Raw genomic sequence first — 13,342 nt, forward strand, 5'->3', positions numbered from 1 at the left:
ACACACACGCACGCACACAGCAGAGGCAGGTTAACAAGGAACCCAGACGGGCAGGGGGTAACACCAGGCCGCAGGAGTACGAGCCAAATGGCAAGCTCTGGGTAGACCACGCAGAGCTAGAAGGCATGAGAGCAGAGCAGGCGCCCATCTGAAGCCCACACTGGCATCATCTGAGGTCCTTCCGTCTAACTGCGCTAGAGACAAGGAGAGAAGTCAAAAAGGCAAAGCAAACCAAATAAACCCGAGGCTCAGACCTCTAGAGGAACCAGCATCTCCGGGTTTGCCAGGGTCCAGCTGCCATTTGGGGTTAGTGACCAAAGCTTCGAAACTGACAAGCTCCAGAAGTGAGGGTCATCATGAACTTCAGGAGTATCATGGCCAAGAAAAAAGGGAGAGAGATGCAAGAGACTCTTAGATCTGTCAGAATCATGTGCACCAGCCCATGTCCTAGGAAACTAGGAAGACAGGAGAGAAGAGCTTACCCAAATTCACCATCAGGGAGGAAACAGAGTGAGACCCAACGCTAACCTGCAGCCTGGGTCTTACCCCAGGTCCTCGGAGGCAAGCCAGGTATCAACTCCAGCTGCTGAGGCCCCTGTGCACCCACTCAGTACTTCTCCCCAATTGTGAAATGCACGGTTCTACCCTCGGGTGCAAGTCGGAGTCAGTGCCCATGGGAAATGCGCGATAGTCCACTGGGGGCTTAGGAAGCACGGGCCGCTAAAATGTATGCTCAGAGTCACTAGCAAACAAAGCGGCTCGTGCACTGTGCTGATGTGTGTGGTGGTGAATCCCCCGACACTGTATGGCCTCTGGAATTGCCCAAAGGAAGCTAGACAGAACTAGAATGTAAAACCAGATAGTGTGGGCACACGCACTAAAGGAAAACCACCCAGACTATAATCCCACATAAACTCCATCCCCAGATGAGACAGTGCTCAGAATAAAAGAATCTACACTTTCAGGCCATTAGAGGCTCTGCTGCCCAGACTTGAGAAGTTTTCATCCAGGAAAGGGCACATGTTAAAAGGATGAGCTTCACCTGAAGAGAAGGATGCAAGGGTGGCCGGCACCTTGAGTCCTGGCCCACTTTTGAGGCCCCATCCCGAGCCTTGCAATCCTTATTCATACAGCTTTTACTAGTGTGCACACATTCATGGAGATAAGATGCGTTCATTATGCATCCAGCACACTGGTACACACAAATTTCTAGCAACTTTGTGTTCACTCCAGAGAAGAAGGTGGTTATACTGTACTTCCGCTGTGCCTGTCTATGCTTTCCCTCCTGGCTGGGCTCTTGTTCTAGACTCTTCTCTGCAGATGTCCTGCCTCTTATCCCTTGGGCATGAAAACTAATTTATGAAAATTAAAGGCAGTGGTCAGCTATGTATGTCCAACTTAGGTCCCTGTAGGTCCAAGCCCCTGACCATTGTAGCACGTAGCTTAGTATGGCTTTTGTCTTCTCCAAGGCAAATCTGCCCAATACCTACCAGCCTCACTCTCCCTGGGCCTCTGGCAAACAGATGCTAAAGAAGCCAGACATGGGTCTCGACAGGAGACCACACACACACACACACACACACACACACACACACTTACTTTACCAAATGTGGCAGCCTGGAGTCTGAACCTGCAGAGACCCCCAAGGATGCACATCAGCCCCAGAGCCTGGGGCAGAAGAAGAGAGCTCGAAAAACAGCTGCTGAGGGGGCTGGGTTCATGACTCCTTACCTTGCTCCTAAAAGGCACAGCTGCTGGGCCTGGTGGCGCAGGGCTTTAATCTCAGCTCTTTAAGAGGCCAAGGCAGGAGAATCATGAGTTCAAGGCCTGTCTGAGCAACTCAGTGAAAGCAGGGCTGGAGATGCACTGACGTGCTGGAGGCCCGCCCAGCATGCACAAGCACAAGGCCCTAGGCTGAACCCCAGTTCCCGCACCCAGTCATGGCATATCAGCTTCACAGGGCCATGCTTGTACTGCGTCTGCAGCAGTGTGCCGCACTGGGCCGACACAGATCACTGAATGCTTCCAGCAGAAGAGAAGGGAACCGACAGTTACCAAACCCACTGCCTGACAAGAACTATGCATGCTACCCTCAGCCATGCGCTGTGTGTTATGTAAGATCCACCGGAGGAATTGTGACTTGCGTCTTGCCAATAGAACCTAGGAGGAGGCCTCAGTGCCTCTGCTACAAGCCAACCAAAGTTTCAAATGACATGGGAAAGGCAGGGAACGCTAGGGACATCGCACTGTGTACCAGGCTTTCTGCAATGAACGCACTATGCAGAAGAGACTAAAAACTCCACGCCCTCACTAGAGGAGCCAAACAGAACCTAGAGAAATACAGTAGATATCACAGAGATGCTCAAGGCTGTTGCCCTTGAACTTCACCCCTAGAGTCTCTTAAGAAAGCAGTTCAACCAGCTTCCACGGCACAGCTCAATGGCAGTGACATGAACAAATAAGTAAAATAAAAAGGAAAGTATCTGTCTAAAGAATGCTTTAGAAAGTCTCAGAAACTTCCAGCCAGTAATGTTAGATGGCCCTTAAGAAAACAAAACAAAACAAACAAACAATCTCAGAAACTTCCAGCCAGCAATGTTAGATGGCCCTTAAAAAAAAAAAAGCAAACAAACAAAAAAAAAATTTTTTTAATGTTTATTTATTTTGTGTGTGTGTATGTGGTCACCTGTAAGTCAGAGCCCATAAACGGAAGTTGGAGGACAACTTGAGGGAATATGTTCTCTCCTTCCACCATGGGTTTCGGGGATCAAACTCAGGCTTGGTGGCAAGCTCCTTTACCTCAGAGCCATCTCACTGGCTGTCTGTAGTTGTTTTAAATAATCATTCTAAGACCAAGAGGAAACAGCATTTGTAATAAAGGCTGGAAAGAATCACAAATACTCTCTATGACCTTTTACAAGTATGACTCGTGCACGTGCAACAAGAATGTGCTCTGTCAGGGCGGGGGATTGGGAGGGGATTATTATTACTGCTGTACACACTGTCTTTGTAGTGCTATTTAGTGCTTTATCAATCAAAGGGACAGGAAGAAAGAAAAGGTACGCCTCAAGCGTACAGGGGGAAGGGCTCAGGAGAAGGAGGGCCAGATGTGAAGACTAAACAGAACCATCCTACAAACCAGGAAAAGGTAGCCAGGTAGCCCTGGGGAAGGGACGCCCTCCAGGTGGAGAGGGTTGTAATTAGCCTCGAGCTAATTACAGAAGTCTTACTAGTTTATTAATTTTTCCCACAGACTCTGAATGAAGACTGAATTCCTTCCTTAAACTAAGACCATTTCAAAGAAACAACTGTTAATGCGCAATCCTCTAAATGCCCCAGGACTCAGTTTCAGACTCAGATTTCTTTACGGGGGCTGGCCCCCAGGAGTTCGATCAGGCTTCAGGGAGTATATGGGCAACACACATTGGGCTTCTTCTTTTGGTGGGGGTCACACGGGTGGAGGTAGACGGGGCAGGACTGGGAAGTGACGTGGGGTGCATGACGTGAAATTCCCAAGTAATCAATAAAAATTTTATGTTGGAAAACAAACAAAAAGGACAGCAATGAATTAAACTGTAGTGACAGAAACACACACCCTGGAGAAGTTAAGATCCCTGCTTTAAATGTAGAACTTTAGGACATCTCAGCGAGCCAATGTAGCTTGAATAAGCAAGTGAACTACAGCGTTTTCTTCACTGGGAAATATAGGCAGAGGTGCAGAATATTTAGCTCGTATTTAAGGCCTCCGAGATTGGGTTTCAGCCGCTCCCCCTCCTCAGTGCTCCAAGCCCTAGCCCCCATGTTTCCCTCACATCCCACCCTGTGTGACTCTGTTCAAGCTATTATGTCCCCAAAAGTCCTCCTCCCTCTTCCAAATGCTTGCTCAAGTCCCATCCATCCCTCAAGGCAAACCTCAAGCCCACGCCATTCTCAAACCCAAGCCAATCCCTCCAATTCTGGACCCTGAACCTCCCTAAATGAGATACATAGTCCGACTTACGGTGATGAACACCTAGGTAACCAAAAACCAACTTTTCTACCATAGTAAGCCATGAGCTTCTTGTGAGCAAGGATGCCTTCAGATTCCTCTATGAACAGATCACAACACCTGGCATACGGCAGGCCTTCAGGAGACACTTCACCGTGAGACGAGGAAAGTCACCACTTACCTTGGCTGCTCCTGTCAGGCAGTGCAGAGGCAGAGGAACACTGCTCTGCGGCCTCCAGAAGGTGAGCTGTGACGCTTGCTTTCGGGGTTCCTGGCCTTCAGGAGACTCCAGTCTCCTCCCAAGCTGACCGTAGTCCGCTCGACCCCAGGTAAACACCTTGCCAGTTTCTGCAAACAAGCATGACTTGAATGAACATTACATTCTCCAGATGTGCTCTCAAGGGTAAGCAATGGGTGACTAGGAAACTTGTGAATGTTTATTTTGTTATGTTCCAATAAAGAACATGAGCATTGGGCTGGGAGGGCGGCTCAGACTCCTCCCCACGGAAGAAGAGGGCTGAGTTCAGACCCCCAGAATCTGTGCAGACATGAGGCGGTTCATGTCTGCAGTCCCAGCACTCCTAGGGAGAAATGGGAGGCAGAGATAGGAGAATGCTCAGAAGCCTGCGGGCCAGGCAGCCTGGTACCTAGCAGCAAACAAGAGACTGTCTCAAACCAGGGAGAAGAGGAGAACCATGCAGGATTGTCCTGTAACCATGGCATCTCAAACATGCATGTGTATGTGCACACGCGCACGCAGACACACACACACACAGAGACAGACAGAGACAGAGGTTTTTTTTTTTTTTTTTTTTTTTTTTTTTTTTTAAGAAAAAGAATCCTTGAGTCTTTATCACATAAGTGGGAACTAAAGTTGGGAGAAGCTGACCATCCCCCCCCCAAGAACAGACAAGTAGAGAGGACCAGAGCCTGATCCAGAGGAGAGTCTCAAGATGATGTGGCTCTTGCGCAGGGAGGACATCATGGGTAGATGTCAACCATGCTGGTGGCCCTCCCACTCTCTCCCAGCCCTCCTCCCTCCCATTCCGTTTTGCCCAGATGCCTGATCTCAGCTCTCCTTCTTCCTAGCCAATCCAGGGGCCCTGTATCCTCACTGAAGTTTCCCATGCCTCAAATCTCTCAGAGCGTTCCCCCTAGCTCACTGCTGGGTTCTTGCTGTCCCTTCCTGGGGACATATGGACTCCTCCTTTACCCAATGGGGCAATCCTAACAGTCCAAGCGTATCTGTGGGCTAGGAGAAAGGGAGCGAGAGCAGGAAAGTGTAAAGAGCCAGAAATGCATCCAGTTACCCAGCACCGTGTGGGGAGCCAGCCAGTGACGCAGGTGACAGAAAAAAAATGAGGGTTGGAAGAGGGGCAATGGCCCTTCACTCCCCAGATAAGAGACTGCACCAAATTCATTCAGTTGTACCAAGTGCTGCCTTTGTTATTCCAACAGAATTGCAAAATCTGACAAGGCATAGATTATTAACAGATTCTCTGCAATAAATATGCATAACCATGTGCGCCATATAAATTATCTGTGTTTATTTTAACAAAGAAAAATTCTGCTGAAGAAACAAAACACCACGTAATGCATATTAAATCCAAGACAAAGCTACTGTGTTTGGTATCAAAGCTTCATCTGGCCCCACATGAAACATATGGCTTCCAGTGTCAGCTAAGAAACAGCCCGAGACGATGGCAGAAATGTCGGAAGACCACGGGCATGCGGGGCTCTGCAGGCTGGCAGACGCCAAGGCTGAGACACAGAAATCTGACTTCTAGGCTCCCTAGGATAGGAGACAGAGGTCGTTTGACTAGGAAAGGCCCTCCTAGGCTCCTATCTTTGAATGCTTGGTCACCAGGGAATGGCGCTATTAGGAGGTGTGGCCTTCTTGGAGGAGGTGTGGCCTTGTTGGAGGAGGTGTGGCCTTGTTGGAGGAGCTATGTCAGATGAGGTGGGCTTTGAGGTTTCGGATGCTTAAGCCAGGCCCACTGTCTCTCTTCCTGCTTCCTGCTGATTCGGACGCAGAGCCATCAGCTACCTCTCCAGCATCTTATCTGCCTGTGTGCCACCATGTCCCCACCATGAGGACAGTCCACTAACCCTCTGAACTGTAACCCGGCCCCAAATAAGTGCTCTCCTTTATGAGGGTTGCTGTGGTCATGGTGTCTCTTCACAGCAGCAGAACACTGACTAAGACAGGAACCAAGCCCGTACACCGTACAGCCCACAGGGGACTGGGGTGTTATGGCCCCCCGCATACCCATGTGCTGTTCCTTTTCTGCGGCTGGCTACCATTTCCCAACCCAGTGAACTAACTACCACTCCGGCTGTAACCTGGCGATCACAGCTCTACTGAGTCTAAGGTCCTATGAGCCCTCTCTTGAACTCTCAACTTCCCCAGGAAAGATGAAACTTAGCACCTCTGTGTTCTCTAACTGACATGCTGACATCTAACAGTTAAGAAAAGTAAGCTCAGAGAATTGGCCTGTTTGGGGCACACAGATAAGCTGTGCCTCTTCAAGTGGCCCAGACTATGTCCATTATGGCTCAAGTCACTGTAATCATGAAAACCTCCTTCCTCTCGTATGTGGACTGGCCTGAGAATAGTCTGTGCCCAGTTAGCCAGCTATCCCTCTATCTAAGATGGTCAGGACTTATTAACAGACTGCCTTAGTAGGAGAGTCCTGAAGATGACTGCTCTCTGTGTGTGTGTGTGTGTGTGCGCGCGCGCACGCGCTCGCGCACACACGTATGCATGTAAACACAGCCAGTTCCTCCATTGCTCTCTACCTTTTGTTTGTTTTTTTGGTTTTTTGTTTGTTTGTTTGTTTGTTTTTGAGTCAGAGTCTCCCAATAAACCTGGGGCTTGCCAGTTTAGCAAGACTGTCTAGCCAGCAAGTCCCAAGCACCCTCCTGTCTCTGCCTCTCCAGCACTGGAACTACAGGTACACACCACTGTGCCTGGCTTTCTCTGTGTGGGGCGCAAACTCAGGTCCTCACGCTCACACAGCGAGTACCTTACTGACTGAGCTATCTCCCTGACCACAGAAAGAGCTGTGTATTCATACCTGAATCCTTTCTTTCAAATCAAGTAAAACGTCTTACAACTCTCTGTTATTGATTATTGATGTCTGAGACAGGCAAGACTGGCAGACTACGGTGCCGTCATTGTTACATCGCCAACGGCAATTCAACCGCTTCACTTACACAGCACTTGCCACTTTAAAGCACTTTGCAAACATTAACTAATTAATCTTCATCCTCTCTAGGGAAGCCATAGACATTCTAGAAGAGACAAAGCAGAAAGTGGGCCAAACCTAAGCTCAAACCTAAGCTTAGTCCACTCTCCTCCGAGTCTGTTTAAACTAAAGACACTGTACTCAGGGCTCACAAGGGCAGGAGAGGACTCCTCCCATAAAGGGACAGTAAGGGGCAGTCTCCAGGGAGAAAGCACCGCCCCAAGACACCAGCCCCATGAACTCATGACTCCACGGTAGATTAGTAAGTGAATGCCTTGAGAAGTTAGACATCTCGATCGAATCTATGACAGGACAGATAGAGGTTAACCCAATGGAACAGGCCGAGTGGCTCAGTGGCTGAGAGCACTCGGTTCCTGGTACCCGCATCATTGATTCACAGCCACCTGTCAATCCAGCTCCAAACGATCTAATGCTCTCTTCTTACCTCCAGAGGCGCCAGCACTACAAGGCCCTCTCACACATGCACACACACCTGAAGCCTCTTTAAAAGATGCCTGTCTTCTGACCCCTACACTGATGGTGTCTGCAACAAAGATATCCACACGTAAGGAGGCAGAGCCATGCCCCGTGTACACCACAGCTTCTCCCACCAGCGGGACCTCCCAGGAGGCCATGCAGAACTCAGGACTCTAGCCGCATTCAGCATTTAGAATATAACGTTATGTCACGGGGAGTAAAAGAAAATGATCTACACACACACACACACACACACACACACACACACACACACACACGACAATCTCATTAGTGCAAAGCAGACAGACATATGCCCTAAGCTGAAGCTCACTGTCAAATACAAATCGGATCACGGAGTTAACAAATGAACCTTTTCCTTGGAGTAAAAGAGTATGTATTACTGTGATTAAAAAATAGGTATATTAATGTCATCTAAGAAGTGTAAGTATGTGTCTACAGATAAATGATACATGAGAGAGAGAGAGAGATGCCAAAACAGCTCAAAGTGAAGTCAGCGCTGAGACCTAGTTTAAAGGTGTGGCCATGGGAGCCTGTGCGTGGAAAAGACACACAGAAAACAGCAAGGCCAGGATGCAGTAAGAACTACAGAGCATCCTGGAGGACTCCATTAAGCTGGAACTTGGGACTGTCTCTGGTGATGGGATAAATGTCATTTAAGGTAAACTTCTGGGTAAGAAAAGGAGCTGGAGAATGAGGAGGATATGGAGGAACAAGGAGATAAGCAATGCAGAGGAACCACAGGGCCCGTGTGGATGGAGCAGGATCCAAGGAGGAAGTCCGGGCTACAGGACTGCCAGGCTCCCCTGGGCACAGAGAAGTAACAAGCGGCCCCTAAACTCCATCGCTTGCTACCCTTTATCGGTGATAAGGGCTTCCAGCCAATATATGTACTTTCAGTCACTGTATTCAAATGTACACTTGTATTTCACCATTTATACATTGTAGCTATGTGTCCTTACTTTAAAATATACAACATAAGCCCAGCACGGTAGCTGATACCACCTGTATCTGTAGCTAGGAGAGACAGAGGCAAGCTTTGGTGAGCTGCATAGGGATTTCAGGCTCACGTGAGCTACAGTATGAGACCTTGGGTAGCGCGCACACACACACACACACACACACACACACACACACAGAGAGAGAGAGAGAAAGAGAGAGAGAGAGAGAGAAAGAGAATAAAATTTACTAAAAAAAAAAAAAAAAAAAAAACCCAGAAAAATTTAAAGAACATAAAGAAAAACTAGGAAGGAAGCGGTAAGACTCACAGACTCGCGTCACACCCACCTGGGCAGGCAGTGGACCTAACCCAGGTATGGGGCCTCCTGAAAGAGTGTGACCACGCTCTGAGATGACAGCTGGCACCCAGCACTTGTGCAGCACCCACAGCATGCTGGGCACTCTTCTAAGAACATCGTCTCTACACGCTGAGGGCACAGTGTTTGGTCCTGCACAGGCCTGAGAGGGAGGCAGAGATGTACTCATACGGACAAACCTCAGAGGTGTAAGTAAAACGAAGGAAACCAGCCTGGAAACAGAGTCCAGGATGCGCCAGGGCCTAACAGGGTTGAAATCACAGGAAAAGAAGGAGAAACCCTGCCATGGCTTGCCCGGCATTCGATGGGAAGCGGAGTTAAACAGCACAGAGATTACAGCATTTCATGCCCGGTAGGGGGTGGCAGGGCATTAAAGGTAGAATAATCAGATGCAAGAACAAGGGCCTCACCTATAAAGTCTTAAGAACGACTTCATTATTCAGTCACTTAACTGTCCTGAGACCTTTTGCAAACATGTCAGCCAACGTCACATGCTCTTGGGAGGGAGAAAGGTAACCAGGCACAAAGCAGAGGCAGGCAGGTCTACACAGTGAGTTCTAGGCCAGCCAGGGCTACCCACTGAGACCCCGTTTCAAACCAAACAAACCCAAAAGCTCAGGGATGGGTAGCCCTGTGCAGCCAGGCGGGGATGCTAAAGTCCTGTGTCTGCACCCCACCCCCACCCGGCCAGCACTGTCTGCCCCATGGCCACTGCCAGGGGCACAGCCGCACAGCCGGGGAAGGGGCCTCGAGGTGACAGAAAGGTGGGTGAAAGAACACCCACGTTTTGATAGGCTCTGTCCAAAAGGGGAACAGACCATCATGGGTGACAGATAACAATCTAACACCATTCAAAGGGAAATCCACAGGTCAGACAGAGGCAAGACCGCATAGCCGCTCTCTTCATCGCTCCCAATCCCATGACCCCGGGAAGCTATGAGGCCTTCTGGAAGGTGCTATGAGGCCTTCTGGAAGGTGCTCAAGGAAGTCACTGTCAGTCTGGTTCTGGTTGGAATAAGACATTTTCTGGTGACTTGCATGTTCTGAGCCCTTGGAAGTCAGGTAAGGGTGACCTTGTTAAACTCACTTTCTGTCTTCTGTCTTAACTGTGAGCACGGCCTTGCCCCGGAGAAAGCAAGCTGAGCTTCGGTCCACATTTATCTGTCCTGACTGTGGATGCCATGTGACCAGCTGCTTCAAGCGCTTGTTGCCCTGACTTCCCCGTGATGGTCTGTAACTGTGAGCTAAAAGAATCCCTTCCCCCTTGAGTCGCTTTGTAACAGTACAGCAGAAGGGAAAGAAACTAAGACGTGACCTGAGAGTCATACAGCATCAACCCTGGGCTAGGCACAGGGGAAGACCGGTTCCGGTGCCGGCAGGCAACTTAAGAAGCTTCTCTCCCAGTGCCCTGACGCTTCCCACAGGCCTCCATCCTCTGTGCTCCTCCTGTTTACCAAGTTACATCTGAGCTCCACGTCTGGTCAACTCCCACTCACCTTTCACTCCTTAACCCAGAGAACCCCGCCCAGCACTTTGAGAGCATTTGTCTTAACAAAGAAATATGTATTAGAAGTGTTAGGCTATTGTCTGTCTCCTCTAGAAAGCCAGCTCCGTGATGATAATGATGGGCACAAAGTTGGTACTCAAGAAATACCCGAGTCCTGGGGAATCTAACCATCTCTCCACTCACCCCTCTGTCACTTCTACTGAGCTTTGCCAACCATACATGTTATATCTGTCCCATCTGCATAGTCATCATAACGGCATCCCCCGTGAAGGGCTACTTCGAGGGTACTTTTGCATGAATCAGGAAGCCCGTGGTGGCCGTGATGGTTTCAATAAGAATGGTCCCCAGAGGCTCCTATTTCAATGCTTAGAACCAGGGAGAACTTTTCAAAGGATTGGAAGGATTAAGAGGTGTGGCCTTGTTGGAAGAAGTGTGTCACTGGGTGAGGGAGGTGCTGTGAGGCTTCGAGAGGCCACACCAAGCCCAGAGCCCCTCCCTCCCTCCCTCCCTCCCTTCCTCCCTCTCCATCTCTCCCTGTCTCTCTCTCTTTCTCTCTGCCTACTAATCGGGGACAAAGCTCCCAGTTTCTACTCCAGCACCCCCTGCTTGTACCATGCTTCTAGCCATGATGCTAATGGACTAAACCTCTGAAACTGTAGGTGAGCCCCCAATTAAATACTTCCTCTTATAATAGCTGCCGAGGTCATGGTGTCTCTTCACAGCAACAGAGCAGTGACTAAGGCAGTGGTAATATGGCAATATGAGCCAGTGGCACTATTATCCTCCCAAACTGAGCAACATAGCCTGATCAAGGATGCCCATGGTCATACCCACAGATGTGAACAATTCATCAAATCTTCTCAGCCAACCCCGCCCCAAAGCAGTCTTAGAGTCGAAGCCACTAACGATCATAAAGAGGTTCACTGAAAGTGCCATCATGGGATTTTGGACTCCTTCCTTTCTTCCGCCTCATCCCAGGCTGCACTGCCCATCATCCCAGGCTGCACTGCCTCCCATCATCCCAGGCTGCACTGCCCATCATCCCAGGCTGCACTGCCTCCCCTCATCCCAGGCTGCACTACCTCCCCTCATCCCAGGCTGCACTGCCCATCATCCCAGGCTGCACTGCCCATCATCCCAGGCTGCACTGCCTCCCATCATCCCAGGCTGCACTGCCTCCCATCATCCCAGGCTGCACTGCCCATCATCCCAGGCTGCACTGCCCATCATCCCAGGCTGCACTGCCCATCATCCCAGGCTGTGCTGCCTCCCATCATCCCAGGCTGCACTGCCCATCATCCCAGGCTGCACTGCCTCCCATCATCCCAGGCTGCACTGCCCATCATCCCAGGCTGCACTGCATTGCCCATCATCCCAGGCTGCACTGCCCACAAAAGGTCCCTCCTCTCTAAAGCCCGACTTTCCCACCCATAAATGAAGAGGCTCGAATAGACAACTTCTCACACAAACATAAGGCTTCAGTAATGAAGGCTAAAATTCTTCAGGGTCACATGAGTCATGTGCTATTTAATTTTATTGTCACCTTGAGACTCTTCAGTCTGATCAGTGTCATAAAACGAGACATTCCTTCTAATTTTAAAGGCCATCTATACAGTTGATAACTCAAATAAAAATTGGGACTTAATGATAAAACCCAATTTTAGTAAAATTTCCCAAAGTTCCAAAGCCACATTATGCACAATCTCACATAAGAAAGGTTAATACAGGAATATGCGGCCCATTCTCAGTCCTCTCAAGTATAAAGGAGAGGTAACCCTGCAGAGAGACTACATGAAGAGATGACAGCATCGGGAGGGTCTACTTCTCCGGAATGGACTCTTGGGCTGGGGGGGGGGGGGTAGCTGTCAGTAGAGTGCTCGTCCAGCATGCATGCAGCTGAGTCAGATTCCTGTATCACATAAAAACAGGGCGCGCCTCAATCCCAGCCCAAGGAGATGAAGACAAAGGAAACGGAAACTCACATTCCAGGTTGCACAGTGGTCGGAGGCCAGCCTGGGCGGCAGGCAATGCTGGCTCTGGAGCTCTACCTCGCTGACGGGTGTTACTCCACCTTACAAGCAGGTTCGCTCCGGTTAAAATCACACAGCTAGCAAACGGGAAAGCATCAGCGGGCATTAAGGCAGACATTGTGAAGGCACTGACTCCATGTCACAATTAACCCACAGAAGCACCCAATGAGTCAGCTGACCCTCAAATCCGAGATGAGAAAATACATCTAAGACTTTGATCTTAGATCCAGAGCCAGATGTGGTCACAGCAACGTGAGGATGGGACCCAGGCACCTGCCAGCAAAGACAGTGTCTTCAGTCACTGCCCTCAGACAGGACATGCGGACCCCAGCTTCACTTTAATCTAGGCACACTGCCTGTGCTCAGGTTGTTCAGAGTCCTGAAGACACACATCTAGGCTAGAGGCACAAAGGGAGCCAGGCTCGGGAGTGACCTTCATTCTTAACCTACATGGAAAAGGTCAGAGCCCACAACGCATGGGCATTACAGTAACCTACTCCGTTTTTACCACTGCCACCAAGTCAGAAGTCGGGGCCAACCATGACATACAGGGTCCCAAACAGAACCAGGAGCGAACAAAGCTTCAGGAGCCCCCAATCCTAACTCATTAAGTAGCTTGCCCTCCGGTCAGGCTGGAAAGTACAATGTTCCCAGAGACTCGTGCATTTGAACCTGATCTTTGCTGTCTTGGAAGGATGTGGAGCTTTAGAAGATCTGACTGAGCTGAAGGAAATGGCTCACTGACCTGTAGGCCTTGA

The 13,342-nt window shown here is 49.6% G+C and overlaps 1 protein-coding gene across 1 annotated transcript in view; it reads right to left on the bottom strand.

Annotated features, from left to right (window-relative positions):
* Sergef (secretion regulating guanine nucleotide exchange factor) overlaps positions 1–13,342 on the bottom strand; it is a 191,568-nt gene that overhangs the window by 139,076 nt on the left and 39,150 nt on the right. Inside the window, 1 exon segment of the mRNA XM_051174240.1 lies at positions 4,170–4,336. Within this exon segment, the coding sequence (XP_051030197.1) occupies positions 4,170–4,336 (167 nt within the window).

This window comes from Phodopus roborovskii, unplaced genomic scaffold, assembly GCF_943737965.1.
Source record: "Phodopus roborovskii unplaced genomic scaffold, PHOROB, whole genome shotgun sequence".
NCBI classification, from domain to species: domain Eukaryota; kingdom Metazoa; phylum Chordata; class Mammalia; order Rodentia; family Cricetidae; genus Phodopus; species Phodopus roborovskii.